Genomic DNA, 27,243 nt, shown 5'->3' with positions numbered 1-27,243 from the left:
CCAAGCTCCCACCCAATCAGTTCAAACCCCCACTAGCAGTTAAAAAGGAAGAAACAGCTGCAATCACACATTGCTCCCAGAAGCACGAAGCTGAAGCCTGAAGATGACGAATGAGACTTCGTCGAAACGTCGCCAAGACACTTCCAATTTTACGCGGGAGAAAACCCGAATAACCAAAGACCTACACACACACACATATATATATATATATGAATAATCCAAAAATAAAACACAAAGGCTCCACTAAAAATAAATAGCTGCTGTCATTTCTCAAACTCCCATTTAACAGAAAAAGCATTGCTTCTGGGCTTTGGCTCACTCAACCTCCCCAAAACAGGGAAGAGCCAATAGGATCAGTCAAGCTAATTCCAATGTTGGGAATTCCAGTGGTTCTGCAAGTAACTTAGAGCCAAGCTTTAAAGAGCAACAGAGATGAAAGCCAACACTTTAAATCAGATGCAATATGATTTCATGAACAACGGCCAATAAGCATCTAATCCACTGCCTTTTGCACTAACTGTAGCCTTCAGGTGGTGTTTAAAAGTAGCTGCATGTAGAGCATGTCCAGTAATTTAAGTAGGTGGTGATGAGGGCATGAGACAATGTAAAAAGGTTCTCAATGGGGAGTAGAAGCATTGCTAGAAACAGAAGAAGTACTAAATGTTGCAATTTTTCTTTGCTGCACACTACTGTCTCATGCATTCTATAAATGAAAAGAATCCAGCAAAAAAATCAAAACACGTTTGGCGTGGTGGTTATGGCATCCCTAGAATTCAGCAGACTTTAGCCCTGCCCTTGGGCCTGAAGCCAGCTGGGTGAACTTGGGCCAGCCACTCTCTCTCAGCCCTAGGAAGCAGGTAATGGCAAACGACTCCTGAAATCTTGCCAAGAAAACTGCAGGGACTAGTCCAAACAATCATCAGGATTGTCAAGAATAATTCATAAGTATGCACACAAACAGATACACACACAGGAAAAACAAACCTGAGAGAGATAAGACTGAAGGGTACCAAATGAGCTGACACCCATGCGTGTTACATTGGGAATGTATTTCTACATAAAAAAGTAATGTACCACAATATACCAAATGCATCCAACAATTCAAATACATAAATGTCTAAATCTACTACGATGTCTTTTGTTTATACCTTTTAGACGTAGCCCTCGATTTACAACAACAATTGGGACCAGAATTTCCATTGCCAAGCAAGGCAGTAATTCACACCCAATTTTACATTATTTTTGCCACAGTCAAGTTAATCAGTGCAGTCCCAAAGGTGCTTTTTCAGGAGGCAACTGGACTTTCTTGTTTTTTCTTTGAAAACATTTCGCTTCTCATCCAAGAAACTTCTTCAGCTCTGACTGGATGAAGCTTCTTGGATGAGAAGCGAAATGCCTTCAAAGAAAAAACAAAAATGTCTAGTTGCCTCCTGGAAAAGCACTTTTGGGACCACCATGACCTGGATGAATGAGAATCTCTGTAGGCCAGTTGGACTTTGCAAGAGAGCGCCTGGGAAACAAGAAGAGCAGCTCCCAGGCACGCATGCGCACCAGGGTGGGTTCTACTTACCTTTACTACCAGTTTGCAACGGGGGCTCCCGCGCGCGCGTGCTTTTCTTGCATGCACAGAAGCTTCCTGATGACATCTGGGTCAGTGGGCGGAGCCTCCTGCCGGTTTTACTACCGGTTCTTGCGAATCGGTCCAAACCCAGGGGCAACCCACCACTGATGCGCACACTGGGAAGCTGAGCTTCCGGTTTTCAGCACACGCATGCACATTGGCCAGCTGGTCTTCTCGTGTGCATGCATGCCAGAAACCAGAAGACCAGGTGACTGGGTTGCATGCTCATGCCGGAAACTGGATGCTCAGCTTCCTGGCATGCACATGCATGCCAGGGTACTGCCCTTCCGGTTTCCGATGCTCCTGCGCGTGCACACCGGGGAGCTGCTCTCCCCCTGCACGTGCATGCTCCCATTTCTGGGGCTCCCCCCTTGAACGTGCATGCTCCCATTTCAGCACTTGGTGCCGAAAAGGTTCGCCAACACTGATTTATGTACTTATATATTATTGTACTCTCTGGAAATAAAAAAATCCCATTAAAATACATTTACACCATTTAAAATAGAAAAGTAAAAAAAAAAATCTACTACAACATAGAAAATAGTAATAAGGTGCTACAAAGCAATATCAAGGCAAGATGACCTGAATATGAACTGTGTAATTCTGTGGTCAGTTATCTTTATTAGTTGCTTTTCATCCCTGATTCTGTATTGTCTTTTAACCCTACTAACTGTATACATTGATTTCGTAAGTAGCTCACAGTCTTCAACCAGTGTGGCATATAAACCGGAGTTAATAAACGAACCCATAAATCTCAAAAAGATCTTTAAGGGCGATAGGAAATGCAAAAAAGAAAAGAAGATTCTAAAATCATTCTTTTCAACTAGAAATGAATCAACTACAATGTGAAAGTCACACAAAACCACAGTATTTTGTTACTATAAATCTAAGTTGGAGTTTCTCAACCTCAGCAATTTTAAGATGCACAGACTTTACTCCCAGAATTCCCCAGTGAGCAATATTCCATCTCTTAGTACTACGAACAGGAAACTTTTATTAAGGGTAAGAACAGCACATTCATCCAGATACCTTTAGAAACTAGAAAAAACCAAGCCTCACCCTAGAGATTTCTCTGGTTCTGCCTTTTAGAAAAAAACAAAATATGCTACCCCCAATTTTTCCCTTTCTGCAACATGAAGAGAAGGAAGCTGCCAGATATAACACGAAGCAAAGAACTGGGCTTGGCATCTTTTGAACTAGAAAGAAAGCTCAGTGCTGAAGTACCATTGATCACTCTGACAGCTCCTTCAGCTGATTTAGGCTAGGCAACTAAACTGCCTTTTCCTACTTCTCTTGATTTTATTCCTGACTGGCAGGAAGAACAAGTGTAATAAGAAGTTTTACAGGAAGAATAAGGGCATTTATTCTCTTCTTTGTTCCAGATGAATGAGCTTTGCAACATTCAATCACAAGAAGCCAAGTTCTGGATTATTTCTGGGTGATCAGGTTAAAGGAATAACGTAAATAAAAGAAGACAGCTCAACCACAAACTGCACGCCATTGTTCCAATAGTTAATATCACCACAAAGGAAGAATGCTACAGCTGAATTTAAATTATTGATTCCAGAAAAGCCTTACATCATTTGGTAGAATATATGCAGCTGCTGGAACAGAGTTTAAAAAAACCCACCTGAATTAGCAAAGGAAATAAAAAAATATTACATATATATACACGTATACATATACATACATAGATACATCATACATACATACATACCAGGGGTGAAATCTAAAAATTTTCCCTACCGGTTCTGTGGGTGTGGCTTAGTTGGTGGGCATGGCTTGGTGGTCAGATGACTGGGTGGGCGTGGTCAATAACATTAAATAATAACAATAATAAACAAAGTATACAAAACAATAAGAGGTACCAAAAACCAATTTTCATACTTTACACAAACACAACACAACACAACAGACTCACACACAATGTAAAAGCAGCTGCACTTCACCCAAAATGGCCCCTGCAACAAGCAGGAACCTCACACAGCCACAAAAAGCTCAAAAACCAACTTTCACACTTTACACACACACAACAAAACACAACTGACTCACACACACACACACACACAAAATGCCACATACAGCTTTACGAGATTTTGTGTGTTTGTGTAGTTAGAGTGAAACACTACAGAAACACACCAAATCTCAGAAAGCTGCACAAATATTTTATGATATTTTATTTATATTTTTTAGATCAGGGGTCTCCAACCTTAGTAACTTTAAAGCTTGTGGACTTCAACTCCCAGAGTTCCTCAGCCAGGAACTCTGGGAGTTGAAGAAACATCTTTTCTCGGCTCAGCAGGGGCAGGGGGTGGGGCCAGGGATTTTTGCTACCGGTTCTCCGAACCACCAGCCTCCATCGCTACCAGATTGGGCGAGCCGGTCCGAACCAGGAGCATTTCACCCGATACATGCATACATACATACATACACACACACACACACACACACATATATATATATAGTCTTTCATGAATTAGTCCACTGCTTCAAAGAAGACAGTCAGTTTGGTCTAGTGGTTAAGACTCCAGATAAGAAAGCAGGAGATTGTAAATTTTAGTCCTGCCTTAGCCATGAAAGATAGCAGGATGACTTTGGGCCAATCACTCTCTCTCAATCCAACCCACCTCACAGGGCTGTTGTTGTGGGGAATATAGGAGGAGGAAAGAATGCTGGATATGTTTGCTGTCTTGAGTTATTTGCAAAAACAATAAAATTGGGATACAAATAAACAAATACTAAGTAATCTAGGAGGTATGCACCACGTGACCTACCAATTAGCAGAAAGCAGGATTCCCAGACAGACTAGTTCTTTGTCATAATGTCAAAAGAACGAACAAGTGTGGGTGAAACAAAGGTGAAAGGGACAGCATTTGAGGCTGAGGATTGTTACGTATCAGACTAAAGAAATTCTTATGATCCACTATGGATCAAAATACCACCTATCTTAATAAAAAAGAAATAGGTCACAGATAAGATCCTGTTTAATATCCGTACTCATTAATTTTTAATCAGGGAGATCACATTCTTCGCATCAGCCTACGGAGAAAAGTCATGAGATTTGCAGTATCAGCTATTCACAGAAGCTAATCTATAGTTTCGCCCAGCATTCTGAAAGGCGATAGCCCTCTGGATCAGATTTGAATCTATTGTTCGCAGCATCTTGTTTCCAACAGGCTCTGGCACCTTTGAGACGGAAACGATTTCAAACTAATCTGGGTATTAGTCAAAACTGAAATGTAAGCTGCGGTGTGGGACTTAGTTAACTTACCTCTTGAAACCTGCTCTGGATCCACTGGCCTATTATAGCTAAACTGTCTCGAGGACAGACAGCCCAAATCATGGTGAGCAGAATAAGGGAGAAGAAGTCCAGGAAGTGCATCAGACTTGCTTTTTCTGCCTTGAAATGAAGAAGGGGGGGGAATAAATATATTGTTTTCATTCTTCTCTCTTTGTTCAATTTCTCCTATATTTTAGTCCTGAAATAAAACTATAAGGACAATGTTTAAAGCACTTTTCCCTCATTAACAATGACAGCCCCAAAAGATACAATCAAATTACCTAAAAAAAAAAAAAAGATGTAGCTCATCTTATTAAAATGATGGGGAAAAGCATGCACCAACCATCTGGCAATTAGTTTAAGAACATAAGAAAATCTCTGCTGAATCAGGCCTATAGTCTGTCTAACACAAACATTTGATGTCACAGTGGCCACTCAAATGCATTCCGAAAGCTTACCAAGTAGGAAAACACTTGCTCTCTTCTCATGTTCTCCCTAGAAGCCATATTACCTATAATTCACTTTTAAGAATGGCTTCAAACTCAAAAGTGAGTGTTTTAACTTTTAACCTTGAAACATTTTGCACCTTGTCTATTGTGAAATAAGTGATTAAGACTAACCCAGTTTCATAGTGCAAAGTTATCCATCTACCCCATTTCACTGCAGAAAACATGGCAATCTCAATTATGGCAGTTACATGTATCCTGATGGAACAATTTTTAGGTTAACGTTTCTTTTTTTAAAAAAAAAACACAACTAAACAAAACTTACAGCATGTCCCAGAATAACATGAGCAATTTCATGCCCCAAAATGAATGAAAGCTGATTGATATCTGACACGGCACTTAGCAAACCAGTGAAAACGAACACTTGTCCATTCTGTAGGCAAAAGGATAAAATAAACATTTAGAAAAGCCATTATGTATTTTCTTTTCTCTCCTTCTCTCTCTCTTTTAATTATGCGTCATCATTTCTTTTCAGTTATTACTTACTGGAAGTACAAAAGCATTAACGTTAGGCTCTTCTACCACATGTATAGTCCAGGTAAATTCAGAGAAGCCTGGAATGTCCTTGTTGCTTTCAGTTAAATGAGTGACAACTTTCTTGACCACCTGGTAACGAGGGTCTTTTTCTGGCAACATTTTATTCTGAAATTGTAGCATCCACTGAAATATTTAAGAAAGGAGAGGGTGGGGAAAAAGGGGAGGGGGAAAAAGCACATTAATTCTCCCAAATGACTCAAACTGCAACATACTGTAGATATGAATATCTATGAAGGAGACATAATAAACACACGAGATAATATTATTCAGAAGAAAAACGCTATCCATCATGGCACAGTCTGCTGGAGATAAAGTTTAGGATTTGAATAGAATGTTGTTATGGGGAATTTTTTTTTTTAACTTTAGTAAAAGAAAGTAAATCTTACACAGTAGTGTCCACATTGGAGATATGCAACCTTGGTAACTTTTAAGACTTGTGAATTCAACTTCCAGAATTCCCCAGCCAGCATTGAAGTCCATAAGTCTTAAAGTTGCCAAGATAGGTCTACTAGCTCTTGCAGCTTTCATCACAACACACCAGATAAGGGGTAGGACTTGTTTAATGAGACTGCAATGCTGTTTATATCACTTAGACACACCCTCCCCACAGTCTCCACCAAATGTAACCTACCAGTATGAACAATCTTTAAAATCAAAAGGAAATACACTCTTATAGTAGCTACGATTCAGCTCCATAACCTTCCCTTGTATTTCAAATTATTCACAAGCAGCACAGGTGAAAAAAAGTCTGCTTAACACCCTGAACTGTTATGTACTAAAGAGGGTGCCAAGCTAATTGATCCACTGAATTGGCTTAATAATGAAGGTGGAACAATGGTTCTCATTATAAAACCCTGCTAGGAAACGCTAAAAATCAGAAACCACAGTTGCATTCAAGTGCCTTTATAAAGAAGCTTCTCCTTTGATGCTTTAAATATTCTTTGCTCCTCTCATTCTCTTCATTTTCTCTTCCTTCCACTTCTATTACCAATTGAAGCCTTCACCACACAGAAGGCAGTCATCATATATGCAGATAAATGCCACTCAAATCCTGCAGGGCAACCAAGACAGATAAGCAGAAGAAGGGAGAAAATTCTTGCTGCAAATAATAATTTTCTTCCGACGGCCTCCCGTAGCCTTTGACTTCTGCAGCACGTAAAAATGGTGTCTTGCCTCAAGGGTATCATGTAACAATTTCTCCCCAAACAGCAAGAAGCTGTGCTTCTACAACAGGAAGCTCAATTCAGCTTTCAGCATTTTGACCTATCCAGTACATGCTTGGATCAAATCTTATTTTTAAATTCTTTTTGGTCAGGCAAATTTAAGCTTCTGGGCAATAACTGAGTGTAAGCCAAGGTAAATGAACAGATGGAGACAAAATTACCGGGGTTAATTTTTCCCCTGCCCCGCATATATCTGTGGCATTGTATTTCACTCTGGTACTGTGATCCAGTGGCAACAGTTCACAGGAGCTAAACACTTAACATATGAGGCAAGCCACAATCCTGACATAACCAAGCTTAGCTAGAAATTGTAGGAACCAAACTTGCCAATGCTCCTGGCACCTTATGAAGCTTAGTAATCAAGAGGCAGCAAAACTACAATTTATGACTCAAAAGTCAGTGGTTATTCTACTAAGTCTTGCTTCTTAGGGAAGGCCAAACTCTCAATACGCCCTACCCAGTCTGATGTTCTACTGAAGCCAGAGATGAGGAAATCTTCCCTAGGAGTGGCTTAAACTTGTCAAACAACCACACCAACTTCCCTGGCAAAACACCCACCAACAAGGCCAAATCAGGGGCGAATCTTATATTAAGCTGGACATCCCAGAAAAGCAAGTGGAAAATCAAGAGCTTATCCACCCACCAACAGTTTCTGTGCAGGATGATTTCTGCATTGGTTTAGAGTAAAATAGACCCTTTGCTGGAGAACGTGGCGGCTGCTATGCTGTCTTTCTGGAATCTTTGCTATCTCTGCCTCAAAACAAGGAGCATATTTTAAAATGTCAAGGTTACAAAACAAAGGCGGTTCAAATCCTGATATTTTCACAGCATTCTATTAAAAAAAAAAAAACCAGCGCTTTATAGTTTAGGATGAACTTTTTTCAAGCAGAATCTCAAGGCAGCTGAAACCAAAAAAAGTTCACTAACAATCCACAAACCTGAATCATACACCCTCTTGGAATCACCGTCAAAATTAAACCAGAACTGATTTGCGGCGGTCTAAACATACTTTTTGCAGATACTGAATTCTGTGCAACCCGTTTTCGGCCTCTACGCACCCCATTTTCCATCCATTCCAGGCGGTGGGAATAGGTGGCAGCAATCCCTGCCGCCTGGAACAGGCTGAAAAATGGGGCACGCGGAGTCCGAAACGGGATACATGGAGGCCGAAAATGGGGTGCGTGAAGGCGGTGATGGGTGGCAACGGCAATGGGCAGCGGCAATCCCCATAGCCTGGAACAGCTGATAGGCGATATTCCGGGAGGCAGATCCAACCGCCAATCAGCTGCCCATGCTAAATCAGGCTGTGCTGAAGCTGAACAGGCTGTTTGCTGTTTGCTGCAAGGAGGCAAATTGCTGGGAGGCAGAGGTGGATTTTTTTTTCTTGTTTTCCTTCCCAAAAGCTAGGTGCACCTTATAATCTGGAGCTGCTTATAGTCCGAAAAATACAGTATATTAAAAAGCATAAAAACCAAATTAAAACAAAGAATAATAGATGAAGGGATGTTAAAAATATTTTATCATCAGTATCAAGTGTATCATCAGCATACGGATTATAGTTCATCGCATGGCGATGGATGAGTTCATCCAGGGGACTCATGTAGATGTTATATGGGAGAGGGCAGAGCATTGACTCCTCTGGCATCCCACGTAGCAGGGACTCCTCTGCAATCATCGTGGACTGGAACCAACCCTGTAGAAAAGAGGTGAACCTGCACAACACCCATCCTCAATTTCTGAGTCGGTCCAGGACACCGTGGTTGATGGTACTGAAAGCCACCAAGATGGACATAAAGCCACCATCCTGCCCATGCCACAGATCATCCAAAAGGACAACCAATGCCATTTCCATACCATATTCAGGTCTAAATTCTGACTGGAAAAAATGCAGATAATTCATCCAAGTCCCCTGAAGTTGTTGCATAACCACCTTCTCAATCGCTTTCCTCAAAAAGGAAAAGGATGGATATTGGATAAAAGTTTGTCCAGCATCATGGAGTCCAGTGATGGCTTCTTAAGGAGAGGGTGAACAAAATCTTCTTAAGATGCAAAGGAAAAACTCTTCCCTACTGAAAGAAGAATTCACCACCGCTAGAACCCACCCAGACATGTCCTGGCCATTTTCACAAGCCAAGAAGGGCATGGTAGCAAAAGAATATCCTTAATTTCTACCAACCCTGATTTTGATATCCAATTGAAAGTCTGCAAATATATATTTTCTCTAAAATTGCAAATATAAATTTTCTCTAATATTGTCTGTGGGATTATAAATTGTAACAGTTAAAGCCAAAGCACTAAGTCAACACCTATCAGAATTACACAATACCATAATAAATGGATGAACTCATTGTACTTCATCTATTATAGCACTTGGAGAAAAAAGGCCATTCTAAAGGAACAAGAAACCAAGGTTCTGTTTACCTTAAACACAAGGTAGTAATTACCTACCATGTTATACTCAATTTCTGTCATTTCTGCAAACTGATCCTTGCGAAATACTACAAGCCGAGTGCGTCCAGTTATTGGTGTCTCCTCCAAATGCGTAAAATAAAAAAGAATAAATACAACTCCTAAGCTAGAAATTCCAAGAGTTATCTTCCATTTATTTCTTCTCACAGCTTCTTTAAATAACTCCTTCTTGTTTGGAGGAAGTGCATGCCACCATTTTCTTATACTCCTAGAAGACACAAATATTATAATTTTCAAACAACTGCCCCCAGATTTCTAGAATATATAATCTTGGGCACAGATTACATCCAGATGAGAGGTTCACAACTGATTTGGCTGTTATGAAGTCAAAGAAAAACAAATAAAGTACAATTGTTTCTTACTCTAGCACAATAAATCAATATCCTTCCATTTCCACCGAAGGACTGCAAAGCAAACTTTACAAATTGGTAAAATCATTGAGTCTATATAAAATAATATATATTTATTTTATCATACTTTAAAGATATTATTTGTAATAAAAGATTCAAATACATTTAGCTACTTCAACTACTTATATGAAGAAACATGTTCTTATGTAACTTTTCACGAGTAAAATAAGTGTTTATTTTATACTTAACTATCTTTTAAACACACCAAACTAAATAAACAATTTAAGATTTGCACTGGACTTTGAGTCAATTGAACAAACCACACTATGGTTTAATTCAAAATGTAAGCCCAGAGGCTGCAAAATATACCAATTATCAAAAGTAGAAGAATAATATATATTTAAACCACAAACTGGTTGGAATTTTAAATATTTAGGATGTACATTTAGTATTTCTATGTATTTTTCTCCAAACTAACAAATGACACACCATATTCAGTGCATGAGAACTTAACAGACAGAAGCTCCTATAAACCTAAGTGAAGAAACTGGCTGGAACTTTTGGCAATCCAAGTTGGATTCTACAGAATAAACTGGGAATTTATTTCATATATCAAATTCTTAGCAATAAAGATGATATGTGTGATTGATGTAGACCCAACAACTGACTGATCCCAAGCAGCAGTGAGTGAGCTGTTTTATTCTGCTTTTCACCCAAAACCAAAATGCTACCATATGATGAGCTACCTCAGTAATTTTAAAAGAGCCAGAAGAAACTCAAGATTATTTTCTTGCATATCACGAGCTTTTATCAGAACTGCTCCTTTGTAAACACACCACAAACTTTACAAACAATTATTCCTACTTTTTTTCTCTTTGACCAGGACAATGTTGATTGGTTACCTCCCAAGGATGATAGCAAAAAGCTTTTGCACTGGTTTCAAGATCATCAGTAAGATTGGAACTGGAGCAGCTTTCAGTATTGATGATCCACGAAAGCATCTGAAGGTCTGGATATTCTGAGTGGCCACGTCTTGTAATTTTTGAGACATGGTAGCTCCAAATAGTACACATTTTCTCATTCCTTTTTGATGAGTGAGTATACAAGGCCTTCTAAAATAGCTGTATCTGGTTGTACATATTTCTAGGTCTTTAGGATCCAGAGGCCATCTGTGGGTTCTATTCATGATATTTCCATAGATTCTGGAATTGTCATTCCACAAATAAAATCTAATGCTGTTCTTTTTACTCCATGCTTGGCACTTTGTCAATTGATGCTGGGCTCCGTTTAAAGCTTTACTGGAAAATGTGTAAGGATTAACGCATTTTCCCCAATTAATTGAAGATGCCAACTGAATTAAAATACAGTTTCTTGGGCCACCAAAGGAAGCCATCTCTCTGCTGTTGAGTTTTGATATCTAAATGAAGATAATCAAAATGTTATGTTACAAAAGAAAGAATGAATTTGTAAGCATGTGATACAAATAGGGAAAACAAATCAATTAATTCATGTAAGATTGACAGACCTTTTCTGAGCACTACATGATAAAACTGCCTGGTCTTGCACAATCATTCCAGGATTCATAGATTTTGTTTATAAAGACAAAAACAAAAAGTCCACTAGTTAATCTTTAATTAGTTTTCAAATAATAGTTAACGGTTTACAAGCCAAATCTACACTCTTTATAAGTCAATAAAAGCCAGAATTCCACCATTTGGGCATACAACTTAATACAAGGCTTAATACAAATCAGTCACTTGCTGCAATGGGTGTCCATACAAATCAAACAAATATATAAATAAAACACTAACATGGTCCCAAACAAGAAGTATGAAAAGAAAAGAACCAGAACCAGCTAGGAACCAGCATGTAAACATGGACAATATGCTTCCTGGGATTTTTTATTCATAAAGGTTGCTCTAGGATAGATCATGTTAGGTATATTTGTGGTCCAACAGGATCTAGGGACCAAGAAAAAGCCAAGAAGGCCAAACAAGGAAACTCATTATATTGAATCACCAGCTTGTCTGAGTTAACTTTTCATAACTTTCAACACAGCTATGACTAGAATCCTGCTTGTGTGGCAGAACCACTCCTTGTTATTTATCACATACAGACACAGAAAGCAGATTTTAACAGCATGCAACAACTAAAGGGAAAGGAGAACAGCATCCCTGCCCTTCCTGGGGATGCAATGGTATGACATAACTAGATTCCAACCTTTGTAGTTTTAGCTTTTGTTCCATTATTTTAGTACAGTATTTCAAAACTGCTAATCCCTTCAAACACAATTAAAAATGGCAACAGTTAAAGCAGAACTTTGGAAACAGGAAGCAAGACTGAAGAAGTAGTGAAAGAGAAATTACAACAGGTTTTTAAGGGAAGGAGAAAGTGGATGGCAGCAAATAGGCAACAAGTTACAGGAGAAAGAAAGAAAATAAAAGACTAGGAATTTCAAGCAAGCTTAATTTCATACCTTTTATGGATTTGTATTTTATGCTAAGCCTGAAGCCATACAACTCAGTTGGTTTGGTTTTGATTCAGCATGAATCATACTACTGTAGTACGTTTCTGCATAATAGATGGCTTTACAAATCACGGATAATTCTGGCTTAATACAATAACCAACTGAATTGGTCAGAGGAACCTTAAACTCGTTGCTATGTAAATTACAATTTCTCCAACATTCATTCACCACCTACAGGAATGTGATATTTTACTATCTCATGCAACACAACTGTAAATATAATTAATGTAATATTCCGTGAAGCCCTTACAATGCCCTGATACTAGTTATATCGATCCTTAAAGTGTAGCAAGACTGCCTATAACTCAAGGAACATTCCCCCTCATTAAAAGAAAGGAGGCAATATTCAAAATGCACTTTAGCTAAGGAAAATACTGAGAAACATGGGGAAATATAGCCTGATGAAAGTGTCAAAAGATGGAGGGAGGGTTAGCAGAGTGAGCAAAATGACAATTGGGCACTGCCCAATCAAGTTTCTTTTTTCCAAAATGTGGAAAGTGTCTCTGGGAGGCAAATACCATATAGTACATTTATCTAGACTCCATGCCAATATAATAAGTCACCCATTAAACCAACTGAGACTTAAAAACAAGTACTCCTATCGTATTTCCATCTCCCTTCTCAACATTAAACATACAAACATGTATTTTAGACTACAAGGTGCCAGTACTTAAAACAGGGAGAACCTATGACTGAAGGAATCACCCCGCTGAACTTGCACATCTGCATTTTGAGATTCCAAACCCAGTGTGGAGAACAAACACCACATATTCTCCAGCACAGATTATGCAACCGAAGAGCCAAATCATGCGCCTCCATACTGTAAAGGGGGAATACCACGTATGCTTGCCCTTCTGGTTCTTCAACTTTCTTGCAACCTCCATGCAAAAACAAAAACAAAAAAAACTCCAGTCTGTTTCTATGTCAGACAGAACTAATGTTACCAATAGAAGGGAATATTCGTAGCTCAGGGTTGATTTGTGGGGTCCTTGGTACCCTCTGAGCTTGGTGGTTTTATTGTCGACATTTCATTATCCACCTAACATCATCAGGGCAATACTGATGTTACCTAGTTGGGTAATGAAGCATCTGGCTTTGCCAGATGACTTGGGAGGTGCTGACTGTTGGAGATTGCTGAGCAAGTAAGAAGACCTCATCCCCATCCTCATCTGGCTGTTAGCTCTCTTAGTTCGATTTTACTATAGCTCTTAATATAATTTTAACTGTGCGTTGTTTTCATCTTTTAACTATTTGTTACTTGTTTTATAAGCTGTAAAGCCACTCAGAGTCACCTTGTAAAGGAGATGGGCAGCATAAAAAAATTAATAGATAAGATAAATAAAGTCCCCAAGCTCAGAGAGCATCAAGGACTCCATAGAACCATGATAATGTTCTCTGATATTAAATAATACTAATAATAATGGTAGCAATAACACGTTTTGGAATCTGGTCTAATACGTTAACCTGCCCTGATCCATATTTCCCTCCAGGAATGCTGACTATGCTACCCACCATCCCAAACAGGGACTGCTGGGAATGACGGGACATGTAGTCCAACAGAGGCTAAGGAGCGACTCCCTTGGAGAAAGCTGCTTTATGGGACGTAGAGACACAAAGGGGGAAGAGAGAGGGAAAGGATTCGGGCAGCGCTGGCGCCCGTAGAGACTCCGCACCTACCACCAAAGTGGGAATGAACCCATCCGGCCCGGGGAAACGGCTGAGATCAGACGCCCTAGGCGGCGGCGGAGGAGGAGGAAGAGGAGCCGAAAGTTTTACAGCTCGTCCTTCTTCAAGTTCTGCCTTTCCCCGAAACCGAAGGAACTGAGACGCGGGCGAAGGGGTTCAAAAGGGGCGCGGGAAGAAAGGGGCTTGCGATCGCGGGGGTGGGTCTCTTTACAACCCGTTCGACCCCCACCGCAAAAAAGAGGCGGTGTTCTCGGAGCCTCAAAGCCGCACCCTCCGTCCGTCCGTCCGGTTCAAGGGCTTTGGCTGCGCTGAAGGCCGAAGCCGGCCCTTCAATTCGCTTCCCTTCCGGGATTGAGGGCGGAGCGTCGCAGGGAAAGGCTCTCGACTCGCGCGCTAGTGGTGGCAAAGTGGCACCCAAGGAGGGACGGCCGCAAAGCTAACTTGCCCACGCCAAGGCTGCTCACTGCACCTCCTTGCTTAGTTTATTGCCAGGGCAGAGCTGCCTGGCCCTGGAAATGCCCACCCATTACCCGACCTGCCTTGCTGTTATTGCAGCATTTTTTTTAATTTTATAAAAATACATTTTATATTTTTTTTAAAAAAATCAAAAATATTTTATAAAAATATTTAAAATATTTATGTTTTATTAGTCATTTTATTCACAAATGCTTCTTAACTTCTACATCGAGAGGCTGGTGCTGGGTTTCGACCTAAACCTACAGCAAGGTGCTCCAAGCATCTTTTGCTTCGTTCTGGTAATCGTCAAGACTAAGTATGATTGGACTGAATTTTAATGAGAAAACTTTACATCGTGTTGCACTTCGATTGAAACTAGGCGTGCTGCGGGGCCGTTCAGAAGCAAGTTTTTCCAGGCTGGCTGATCAAGTTTGTGTTTACACGCGTGCGCCTAAGAGAAATAGTAAATAAAACACTGGTTCTGTGTGCGTGGGTTTTTTTTCTCTAAATCTCCAGTCACTAGATGAATAATCTTTATTAGAAATGTTGTGCAAGTTGAGAAAAGTATAAGAGCCTTTGTAAAGTAAGAAATGATAACCAGAGGTGAGAAATAATGTGCATGCTGCGGTAGAGGCTTTTTTTTTCAGATCAGTATTTTCGAACTGTATTACTTTCTTGCCTTTACAAATGAAAACAGGCAACATCTAGGAAACTGTTATTATGAATAAAGGAATAGAATCTGGAGGAACATTTCAAACTGTCATCCCTCAAAAGTATATAAAAAGACATCTAATCGGTGTCAGGAAACTCTGGCAAAAACAATTGTAGCAACTTTGCTTTCCTACAAAGAACCCAAGAGCCATTGCTGCTCTTTTAAGCCTTAAGTGAGGGGCCAATCATCTCCTGGCCTTAGTCCCGAGTTATCCTTTTTGCTTTAGCTGCTCTTGCCTTCTGGCAGCTCTTCACATGCGTGCACTAGGAACAGGCTCCTCCTGTTCCTCTGCCTCTCTGCTGTCCGCCTCTGGAGGCGCCTCTAATCAGGCCAGTATCTTTTTTTCCCTTCTGCTTAAAATCTTTTCTTCAATCTCCAGTTTTTAAAATCGTTACTCACATTGTGGTCTTTCGGGTGCGCTTCAAGATTTTGGTTACCACCTTTAAAGCGCTCCATGGCTTAGGACCGGGTACTTACGAGACCGCCTGCTGTTACCCTATGCCTCCCACCGACCCGTACGCTCTCAGAGAGGGTCTCCTCAGGGTGCCGTCCGCCAAACAGTGTCGACTGGCGGCCACCAGGGGTAGAGCCTTCTCTGTGGGAGCATTGACGCTCTGGAATGAACTCCCCCCTGGCCTACGTCAAGTGCCTGATCTTCGGACCTTCCGTCGTGAGCTAAAAACATACTTATTTATTCAAGCAGGACTGGCATAATAGTTTGATTTTAAATTGGGGTTTTATTAATATTCTTAAATATTTTAAATTTAATTTTAATTATTAGCCATTTTTGTAATTTTGTAATTTTGATATGTTTTAATTTGTTTTAATTGTACATATTTTGTATTTTATCTCTGGCTGTACACCGCCCTGAGTCCTTCGGGAGAAGGGCGGTATAAAAATTCAATAAATTATTATTATTATTATTATTATTATTATTATTATTATTATTATTATTATTATTATTATTATTATTATTATTATTATTATTTTGTTTGACTTATGATAGCTGGGATAGCAAAAAAAAAAAAAAGTCTTGTTTCCCATGAGAAGCTATTTATACTTTTGTAAAATCAGGAAACCTAAAATAAAGTATGATAATATTAAATATCCATAAAAATTGGAATCTTCTGTTCATGTACCTGGGATCTTACATCACCTGTGAGCATATGAAGTAAACCTAATGAGGTTTCTTTATTATTTGTTTATTTATTTATTTATTTATAAAATGTATAGGCTGCCTATCTTACCTCAAGGTAACTCTGGGTGGCTTACAATCAAATTATCTGGCGATTTAAATAATTTTGCACCCTAGGTTTGTTTTTTTTAAAGAAACACCCTTGATTGACAAACCTATATATTACAATTCCAAGCTAGTCACCAAATGTAACATAGATAATTATAGGATAATTTTACTAAATACAAATATGAATACTACTTTATATGTAAATGTGGCATGTGTAGTCATACAATTAGAAATTTATAAGTGCATTTTTCTTTAAATAGACAGCTAGATCAAAAGACATTGTAAGTAGTCATTACAAGCAGTGGCTGTTCTTGAATTTTAATGAGGAAACAGCACCTTTATTTTGAAGAGAGGATGAAAAAAAGAGTTCAGAAACTGTCCTATGATCTGTGAGCAACTAGTGATTAGTGTAGATGTAGGGTATCCAGGTTTATATCTTCCATGAGCCGTTGAAACTTACTGAATAACTTTGAATAGTTGTATTTCCTGAGCCAATCATCTTACATGATCTTTATGGGGAAAAATTAGAGAAGATAATACATGTGCTAATTATTGAGACCTCTGTCAGAGTAATCTACCTACTAAAAGACCCTGATTGGGAAGTCCCACAATTGTAGCTAAATTTTGTACCATCACCATGATAATTAGTAAGTTTTGAATCTGATTGTTTCCCCACATGTATCTAATTCAGGCATGAGTAGGTTTTCATATGCTGAGTAGTATCTTTTTTTAACTTCTCGGTATTTAGTCTAACCGTGTAGTTTAATAAATAAAAATTGTTGACTGCTTCCTTGAGCTGAAGGAAAGATGGGAATATATAGATCTAATGGATATGTACAGTTACACAATTTGACTTCCTTAGACCTTCTAATAGCTTGGAGATTCCCTATCATGCTAACTTCCAAATTCATTGGATTTTGATTCCCAACTCCCTTAGTCTGCAACATCATTTCTTCCCTCATGTTTGAAATAAGCAAGAAAAAGCACACCATATGACTTCTTTAAGGGACACGGTGGCTCAAGGGCTAGAACGTTGAGCTTGTAGAAAGATCGGCAGCTCAGCAGTTCGAATCCCTAGTGCTGCTGTGTAACGGGGTGAGCTCCTGTTACTTGTCTCAGTTTCTGCCAACCTAGCAGTTTCAAAAGCACGTAAAAATGCAAGTAGAAAAAATAGGGACCATCTTTGGTGGGAAGGTAACAGCGTTCCGTGCGCCTTTGGTGTCTAGTCATGCCAGCCACATGACCACGGAGACGTCTTCGGACAGCGCTGGCTCTTCAGCTTTGAAACGGAGATGAGCACCACCCCCTAGAGTCGGCAACAACTAGCATGTATGTGCGAGGGGAACCTTTACCTTTACCTTTATGACTTCTTTATAAAGCAGAAGCTGGCAAATTGCCTCTTTAAATGTCTGGGTATATGGCAGGGATGGGCAACTATGGTCCCTTTCCGACATGTGGACTTCAACTCCCAGAATTCCTAAGCCAGTGTGGGAGTTCTGGGATTTGAAGTCCACAGGTCGGAAAGGGTCATAGTTGCTCACGCCTGGTATATGGCTCCCACCATCTGTTGCCATTGATTATGCTGAGTGGGACTGATGGGTATTGAAGATTCATATCTTGATTTGGTTCAAGGGAACCAAAGTGCTAGGAAGTTCTTAACTCTGAAGCAGGGGTGAAGTCTATTTACCTTCCTTACCAGTTTGGAAGTGCACGCGTCCCGTACGCGCACAGACCTCCTGAGCATGCACAAAACCTTCCGCGCATGCGCAGAAGGTAAAAAACCAGGAAGTAATGACATACAGGTGGGTGGAGCTTCACTCTGCCATCGCTACTGGATCACTGAACTCCCGGCATGATCGCTACCGGATTGCACAATCCAGTCTGATCCGGGAGCATTTCACTGATCAAAAGGGGTCTGTGGACACAGCATGCATAAAGTTTTCAAGTCGGGCTGGATTGCTGGTGGCTTCATGAATGTGTCTAGAGCAGGAATTCATGAATTCTGGGAGTTGAAGTCCACAGGTCGTAAAGGGGGCCATAGTTATCCACCCCTGCTCTAGAATATATAGTTTTTATTGCGGCAATATGTTCCGCTATCACTATTTTTCATAAGAGAACAGCTCAAGTCCTCATTTCTTAATTATATTTCAAAAGAAAGTTTCTCAGTCCTTTGCCAGGAGCCTTTTTAATGAAAGTAGTGAAGAGATTTTAACATTTTTGTATTGAGTAACTATGCCTATAAAGAGAGGGAATGGGAAGGGAAAGGGAGGCATATGCATTAAAAAAAAAAATCCAATTTTTGGCACGTTGAAATTTTCACCCAGTTAAAGGATTGAAACAAAGGTAGCCTTTTTTTATTTAGTGTTGTTGAAAGTAGCCCACAATAACAGAATAACAGAGTTGAAAGGGACCTTGGAGGTCTTCCAGTCCAATCCCTTGCTCAATAATAACAACAATCACGAACACTGTAGTACACGCACATGTATATATTCAGACACATTGATGCCAAAGAATTGCCTGAAAAATAACAGAAGCAAATGTCACCAGTTCTCCTGGACTTAGCTCTAAGATCTCAAAGGAGGATTACAAATCCATTTTCATTCTCTCATTTAGCAGTCGCCTTGTGGCTTATAATTATTTCCTTGAGTCGTGAAGTAAGCTGGGAAAGGATTCCTAGTCTATTCGTCCTTCGGGGACTCAAGGCCTTCATGAAAATCAAAATGAGGACCTTGTCAGCTTATCCAGTGTGCACAATTTTAACAAGACGAAGCTGTGGCATAAGGAATTTTGATAATGCTACCAAGCCATATTAAAAAAAAATCTGGAAAAGTCGAATCTCACTACCCTAATAGGCCATTGTAATATTTCTAGATTAATTTCAGCATTAAAGTGAGGTAATTGCAGCACTTAGAAATTTATCAAAACCCCGAGGCAGATCAATGGGGAGGCTTTGAAAATGCTAATTGTACCTGCATGGGAAAGATTATGGTTGTAATAGTATTAACAACCCTATTAAGGAACAGGGAATTGAGGAGCAATTTATAATATTGCAATCATTCGCTGAAGAAGTGGTTAAATAAAAATGTAAGATATAGATTATTTTGTTTTTATTGCTGTTAGAAGATGACTGTTTATTGATGTCACCCGCCCTGACTGAAATATATCTCATTTATGAAAAATACTTGTAATTACACTTTTTAAAAAGAATCCTATAAAATAGCAGACAATACAAGGAAATCTCTTTTATAGTGTTTCAATCCCATTTTTCAACAGTTGTCACTGAATGTATTGTATGATGAAAATTAAAAAGGAAAAATATCCACAATATTAAAACTGTGTTTAAGATCTAATTGCTAACTATTTGCAAGAGAAAATTAAAATTACATGTCTTAGCTCCCTAGGGAAATCCTGGGAGTGAGGCAGAAGCCCTCAAACAATCTTTCAGACAACCTTACTGAAGAAATAAAACCATGATCCTTGCCATATACTTTTCAAGCGTAGTCCTATGTGGACTGGTGGCATTTCTCTAAATGTACAATGTTTAGTTGTACATTTGTACAAGCATGCACTTCGTGTCACTGTTGTCACTTGAAGATTTAGATACAGCATAGTATCAAGGACGTTTCTAGAAATGTTCCTACTACTGATAGTCCTCAACTTATGTCTACAATTGGGACCAGAATCTCTGTTGCCCGGTCATGCCCAATTTTATGACCATTTTTGCCATGGATGTTAAGCAAATCATTGCAGTTGCTAAGTGGATCATGTGGTACTAAAGCGAATCTGGCTTTCCCCACTGACTTTACTTGTTGGAAGCCAGTTTGAGATGCTGCAATCCTCATTAATACATGCTGGTTGCCAAGCACCCAAATTTTTATTAGGTGACCATGGGGATGCTGCAATGGTTATAAGTGTGAGGACTAGTCATAAGTCACTGTTTTTAGTACCAGTGTAACTTCAACTGATCAGAAAACAAATGGTTGAAAGTTGTAACTTTCCCTTTGGAAAAGTACACTTTAGTCTGTTACATCCAACAACCTTTGAGGCCCGCAATACTTTACTTTTTGAGCACTTTACTGTACTTCCAAACATTCTCCTATTCTTCATTTTCTGAAGAAATTAAATTGCCTTTTTGACATCTTCGATGATAGGATTGGTACATGGTGGCTCAGTGGCTAAGACGCTGAGCTTGTCGATTAGAAGGTCGGCAGTTCAGCAGTTCGACTTCCTAGTGCTGCCTAACAGAGTGAGCTTCCGTTACTTGTCCCAGCTTCTGCCAACCTAGCAGTTCGAAAGCACGTAAAAAATGCAAGTAGAAAAATAGGGACCACTTTGGTGGGAAGGTAACAGTGCTCCGTGCGCCTTCGGCATTTAGTCATGCAGGCCACATGCAGACTTCAGACAGCGCTGGCTCTACGGCTTAGAAATGGAGATGAGCACCGCCCCTAGAGCCGGAAATGACTAGCACGCATGTGCAGGGGAACCTTTACCTTTACCTTACCATAGAATTGCACCATTTCCTAGACCTGTTCATTCCTTCCCTTTTCAGCAAGGGAAAAGCTGGAAGCAACTATGGAACATGTTGGTTCAAGTTTCTCATTCATTTGTTAAGGTTACAGCGACTAAAACTAATCTCCCAACACCACCTTTTGCTAGGACTCAAAAGCCACAGGTCCCTCAACCCTGGGTAAAATTTGCTAAAGATCTGTTATTCCAGTGCCTTTTCTTTGAATTGAAAATGACATATGGCCAGATATATTCTACATGTTCCTTGCTGCAATTAATCTTTGTGTTCCTTTGATTAATTACTGACATATAAAGTACAATATCCCTCCCCATTTATAACCTCAGAGTTTTGTCTGTTCCTTCTCAATGGCACACATAGAAATACCAAAGCTTATCCATTTTCAGATGAGGTTAACTAATTACAGAAAATTACAGAAAAAAAGGATATCATTTTTAAACTGCATGGTTCATCCGGCTTTCATTGTCTCCTATACATCTGGTTCATACACATCTTCTCTTTACCCTCTTTATTTATCAGAGATTTTTTTCTGGTTTTGTTTTGTGTTACAATTTTGATTAATCGCATTTATCTTCCTTGCTATCCATTAAATCTTTCAACTTTCTTCTGTCATTATATATTGTATTCATCAGAACACAAGCAACCTAGAATCTTACCAGTTTTGCTTCACTGAAACACGGACTGCTCAAAACAATTTTGATGGAAGTGTCCAGATGATTTGAACTACATTTGAACAAAATGTAGTTTTGTTTATACTTTACCTGAGAATAATTCCCACTGAATTCAATGGAACTCATTTGAAAAAGTGGCTAAAAATAGAGGAAGTTGAGAAGAGCTCATATGGATGAGATGAAAAGCTTATCTTATTTTTATTTATTAATAAAAACTTGCCAAGCATCTTGTTTGTAAAATTACTCATATATCTGTGAACCCCAGAAATACACAGTCATGGCTTATTGTTCCACATTAATGGTTTTTAGAGCATCTTCCTCTGATCCAAGAAATAGTGTAAAACCATAATTACTAATAATCTTGATAGCACTATCTTCTACAAATTGCTAATTATTTCAGCAACCCTCATCTTTATTTGCATTTAATCATTTAGTCCAATACAGTATATGGAAAATTGACTTTTTGTGTTGTGTGTTTTATGTAAAATAAAATAATCATTTTATTCCTACTAAGGAAAAATGGACTTTTGGTGGGAAGGTAACAGCGTTCCATGCACCTTTGGTATTTAGTCATGCCGGCCAGATGACCACAGAGACATCTTCAGACAGCGCTGGCTCTTCGGCTTTGAAACGGAGTTGAGCACCGCCCCCTAGAGTCGTGAACGACTAGCACATATGTGCGAGGGTAAGCTTTACCTTTAATAATATGGCATAGTGTGACAGATTGTCCAGCCACTTTATCTTGTCTAGTAAGAGATGGGCTACAATGTTCTGCATCAACTATCGTAAAGTTCCTGGCCTTATGGAAATGTAGCTTTCAGGAATCTTAATATATAGATAAATAGAGACAGAAGCAACTATTGCTACTAAATTTTTGCTGGACAACTGAGTTCTACATACTGCAAATTTGATGCTGGCTAGATACAGAACTCTTGAAGTTTCTGTAGGTTCATTTATAAAGTTCATTTATAAAGTTCATTTATAAACAATTTTTAAGGAGTACCTGCATGACTGTAACACCTACAGAAAATAATTCTGCTAGTACGCAATGCTTACAAATGCAATAACCTGTTTTCTTTTGCATCTGATTAAGTTTATATAATAAAATTTGTGGGTCCATCACTGAACACAAAGCACAATAGAGACTATTCCAAAACCAAGACAGTTTGAACAAAACTCAGCTCCTTTCAATTCCAGCTCAAGGTTTTGAAAGAATAATTTAGAGCAGACTTTCAGAATATATACGTTATATATTATATATATATTATATATACGTTATACGTGCAACTCAGGGGATCCATTTTCTTACCAGTTGTTGGAAATCAAGCACTAGGTTGATGTGACACAGAGCTATGCTAAGAAATCCTTCTTCATTGCAGCTTTTATTCAGTTACGATAGATAACTTGGACCTATTTCTGTGTAAGAAATAACGTATGATGAGGAAAGCAATTGTGCAAGCTTGTGATCATTATTAAAATTCATAATAACTATTCTAATAGCCTGTTACTGTAGGAGAGAAATCTGGAGACTGTGACTATTTTACAGTAGGGCAACATTTTTTTAGAGATGATTTTATTCTGCCTATATTGTATTTTGTCATTAGTTAACCAAAGAACTGGCCTTAAAGGTTAGATATTGCATATTAAACATTAAGCCTAGCACTGAAGTTGCAGGAAGCACCGCATAAAACAGTGGATCAATATATGTAGACTGGGTCTATCTGCAAAGATGAGTTTTAAAAATTATAAGCACCCTTCCCTTTTTTTGCAACGTTATTTAGGTTGATGCCAATGGTGCATAGGTTTTTAATAGACTGTTAATTGTAGAGATGCATTGCCATTAATAATTACATTTCAATACGTAGTTTTAGACTGTTTGAAATTAAAATAAATGGGCAGCATTGCTAGTTCTTACATTTTGGCAAAGTTACAAAGCTAAGAGGGAGTGCATTACTTATTTAAAGGATTGTCTTGGTAAACAAGAAACAGCAAACCACGTGTCATATTCTAAGTGCTCAGCTGAATCCTTTTTGGCTGTTAAACAGCAGAGGTGTGGGGGGAAGTGAGTGGGGTTTTCCATAACTAAGTTACAAGGAAACAGCAATTATTTGCATGATGCTGGGTTTCCTCAGAGCTGCACTAGGTTACCATGAAATAGTGCTACCATCAGATGAAAAGGAAATAGTAGTGACTGAAATGGCCAAATTAGGTCATCCACTTTAAAGTAGTCTAAGCAATTTACATGCCACCGTGTAAGTACTAGACAGTGAAACCTTAGAGCAGACATTCAGCAAGGTACTCCAAAACGTATCCTAACATAAAAGCCAGAAGATCAGTAGTCGGTTTATGTCAGGTAAGAACAATCAGACACACACATGTCATGTAATGAGTCCAAGGCTCCAAGCTAATTTCCTGCTTGAACCCTCTTCCCAAATGGGACGGTTGCTCTCCAACAGTTTATGAGGAAACTTGTGTCTTTCCACTATGGTTGAACTGCAACCTCTAGCAGCTCAGCTAGCATGGACGACAGTGAGGAATACTGGGAATTGTAGTTCATTGGGACACATGCTCTCAACCCGTCTATACAATATACAATTTATCATCACGGAACTAAGTTTAACAGCATTTTAAAGTTAAGAACATTTATTTAAAGACACCATTATGTTACACAAGATAGATTCCATTAGAAAAGCTATGCTGGCATTACTTTACAAAAGTAGCATTCCTATAGTTTTAGATCTGGAACAGAAGCAAATATTTTCAGTCAATTAAATTTACAAAATAAAAGTGTAACATTTTTAACAAACAAAAAGACAATCTTAAATGTAGGAATAAGTCTTGTGCTTGAGAGACACAGAAAAAAAATTATTTTAATATACACATAAAAACAGGTATAGAAACAGAGTTGATAAATTAAGCTAACTGTGTAGCTATGGAACAACTTTGTTTTCTTAAAAACCACCACGAAACAGGAACATTTCAGGAAGAGATTATAGCATTAGGATATTTTTTTTCTCTGAAACTTCAAATATATCTTCAGTCTTCTTCTATTTTCTATTTTGCAATTGGGGAAGATTCTACAAAGCTATTGTTTTCTCCTTTGATTATTATTAGAAGGAAAAATTAATGCCTCCTTCCCTTCAAACAACAGGGGATAATCTTATCTATTTTTCATTTCCTCAGTATCAAAATCTTAATTCTGATTTCAGATTACAGCATCTACGAAACTCGATTTATTTGCATTTCGCCCATCTCCTTAATCTCAACTTTCTCATATTTTCCAGTCCTCCATCTCCTCATAAACACAAACACAGTAATCCCAATTAAAATGGCTACAAGAACCACCACAGCCACTGCCACAACACCAGCTTTCAGGAATTGCATTGAGAATTCTGGAGGGATTTCATCCACGTAGTAAATGAGGACTTTTTCAATATCTAATGGTTCTCCTTTGACCGTGATATTAAATTTATTATCAGAGACAAAAGGGGAGTCACTTTTGATGTCTTTTTCAAAGTAATAGGCTACATTTGCAATATCCACATCTCTGTAAGACTTCTGTGAAGCGTTCTGTTTCAAGTCAATTTTGATGAATGGGTGATCATATTCAATAGATGAGATGAAGCTTGGATGAAGCATATACCGGTTTTGAATGAGGTGCCGAAGACTGCTGGCTACTTCAGACTGGGAGAAGGGAGTTTCCCTCTCTTTGTGCTTAAGCTCAATGACAATGCAGTTTGTTCTAACAAGTTCGTTGCATTGTAAGTTTTTATCACCCTTATCCGTTCTCCTGACCCCAGCACTGTTCACACACCAACAAGTATCTGTATGATTGCATTGCCTGGCTTTGAAGATGCCACTGTTTTCACAGTCTGGATCATACAGTCCATCATTGTCCAAAAAACCCGTTTCAGGCTTTGGAAACCTCCTGCCTATTGGGGCACTCACCTCTGCCTTCATAAGCAGACATTTAGATGTCAGAGTTGAACAGTCCACTTTCTGATTTGAACCCTGAGCCTTGCAGACACAGCTGCCTTGCTCCATGGCACAATGCGTCCGTCTGTTGGTTGGACATGAGCAGTGATCATCTTCTGCCGATGCAGCCACGACCATCAAAATCAATACAATTCTGAAAGTAGCCTCCATAGGTTGGAGAAAGAGGAGCAGAAGTTGACTTTAGAAAAGAGCAGGTGAATACAGAAACCTAAAGACAAGATCCATCCACAGCAAGAGCCGCCCGGTTTCTGTGTGACTGAATGCAACTCTTGCTTCCTCACTTTGAAAATGAATGTCAGACCCACCCAATCAATTTAGTTGGTGACTCACAAACAAAACAGGTCATAACAGAGGTCCAAAAGCATACACCTTCTTCCATTAGGGTGTGGTAGCAACTCTCATTTCTTTCCTCCTACTGAATGAGGAAGTACAGGTTGCCAAAAACACAGAAACCAATATAACACAACTATAAGCTCTTTTGTGAATTCAGGCACACCTGCCTCATGGGCTGAGGTAATAATATGCCAGGCTACATATTAATGAAAAACCATATTGCATGCTGGCTGCGGAATTCTGGGAATTGAAGTCCACACATCTTAATATTGACAAGGTGAAGAGATGTTAAGGTAGATTCACGTTGACTTCAGGGGTCAGTCAGTATACACAATGGGAGGGATGGAGAAAAAAATGGCTCTCTTTCAGGTTTTTGAGGATTCAGTGGTTCTTGATGGTCAACTATTCCGTGATTTAAGATGAACAGCTCTTTAGTTCTTCTACTAAACAGTGATGACCCTGCAAATACGTGATAGTTCAAAGGAGTACTGAGAGGAATATTTGGTATCTCTAGAGATGACCCAAATGCTTCAGCCAATTACATCTTCCTCTAATATAAAGTGGATTTTTGATGTCCCTGACAGAGTAATTTCACACAGCCTATCCTTATTCACTTACAAAGTGTACCTCTGGCAAACACTGACATCTGCAAGGATGTCCACCAGGGAACTATGATTGACCAGTCCTCTATGGCAAATTGGGTTTTGCTTTGGCAGGATATGAGAAATGGCCTTTACAATGAAATGGTTTTTGGTGAAAGTTTCTCCCAGTCACACTGACCTTTATTCTCTGGATCCTCTTCTCTGGATCACAAAAGTGTAGCAATGGGGACAAGGAATATATATGTGTGTGTGTGTGTGTGTGTGTGTGTGTGTGTGTGTGTGTGTGTGTGTATAGATAGATAGATAGATAGATAGATAGATAGATAGATAGATAGATAGATAGATAGATAGATAGATAGACAGACAGACAGACAGACAGATAGATAGTTATCAAGGGAGGGATATTTCACGCAATGAGGAAACCTCCATTTCAGCTCCCTATACAGTAAATATACTCCAAAATCCTGTTCCTTTATTTTATAGCCTCTGGTGCATGTTGCTCATGT

At 39.1% G+C, this 27,243-nt stretch overlaps 2 protein-coding genes across 7 annotated transcripts in view; both read right to left on the bottom strand.

The window, feature by feature from the left end:
* OMA1 (OMA1 zinc metallopeptidase) overlaps positions 1-24,275 on the bottom strand; it is a 49,385-nt gene extending 25,110 nt beyond the window's left edge. Inside the window, exons 1-6 of one of the 6 annotated variants that reach the window (XM_058174344.1) lie at positions 23,116-24,275; positions 10,889-11,403; positions 9,616-9,844; positions 5,894-6,067; positions 5,673-5,780; positions 4,893-5,021 (exon numbers count right to left, since the gene is read on the bottom strand). In XM_058174344.1, coding sequence (XP_058030327.1) covers positions 4,893-5,021; positions 5,673-5,780; positions 5,894-6,067; positions 9,616-9,844; positions 10,889-11,379 — 1,131 coding nt within the window. In that variant the 5' untranslated portion in view covers positions 11,380-11,403; positions 23,116-24,275. Of the gene's footprint in view, positions 1-4,892; positions 5,022-5,672; positions 5,781-5,893; positions 6,068-9,615; positions 9,845-10,888; positions 11,404-11,511; positions 12,425-12,462; positions 13,994-14,025; positions 14,077-14,186; positions 15,606-23,115 lie in introns of those variants that run through there. The other 5 variants (XM_058174346.1, XM_058174343.1, XM_058174342.1 and 2 more) reach the window with 5 other exon arrangements.
* A 156-nt stretch (positions 24,276-24,431) lies between these two features.
* TACSTD2 (tumor associated calcium signal transducer 2) lies at positions 24,432-26,090 on the bottom strand. The gene has a single exon (XM_058174349.1). It carries the CDS (start codon positions 25,950-25,952, stop codon positions 25,026-25,028), a length of 927 nt encoding a protein of 308 aa, XP_058030332.1. The 5' UTR covers positions 25,953-26,090; the 3' UTR covers positions 24,432-25,025.
* Between the last annotated feature and the right edge of the window lie 1,153 nt (positions 26,091-27,243).

Source organism: Ahaetulla prasina, chromosome 3 (genome assembly GCF_028640845.1).
Source record: "Ahaetulla prasina isolate Xishuangbanna chromosome 3, ASM2864084v1, whole genome shotgun sequence".
Lineage (NCBI taxonomy): Eukaryota > Metazoa > Chordata > Lepidosauria > Squamata > Colubridae > Ahaetulla > Ahaetulla prasina.
Note: the sequence above shows the minus strand (reverse complement) of the source record. Positions and strands in the feature narration are given on the sequence as shown.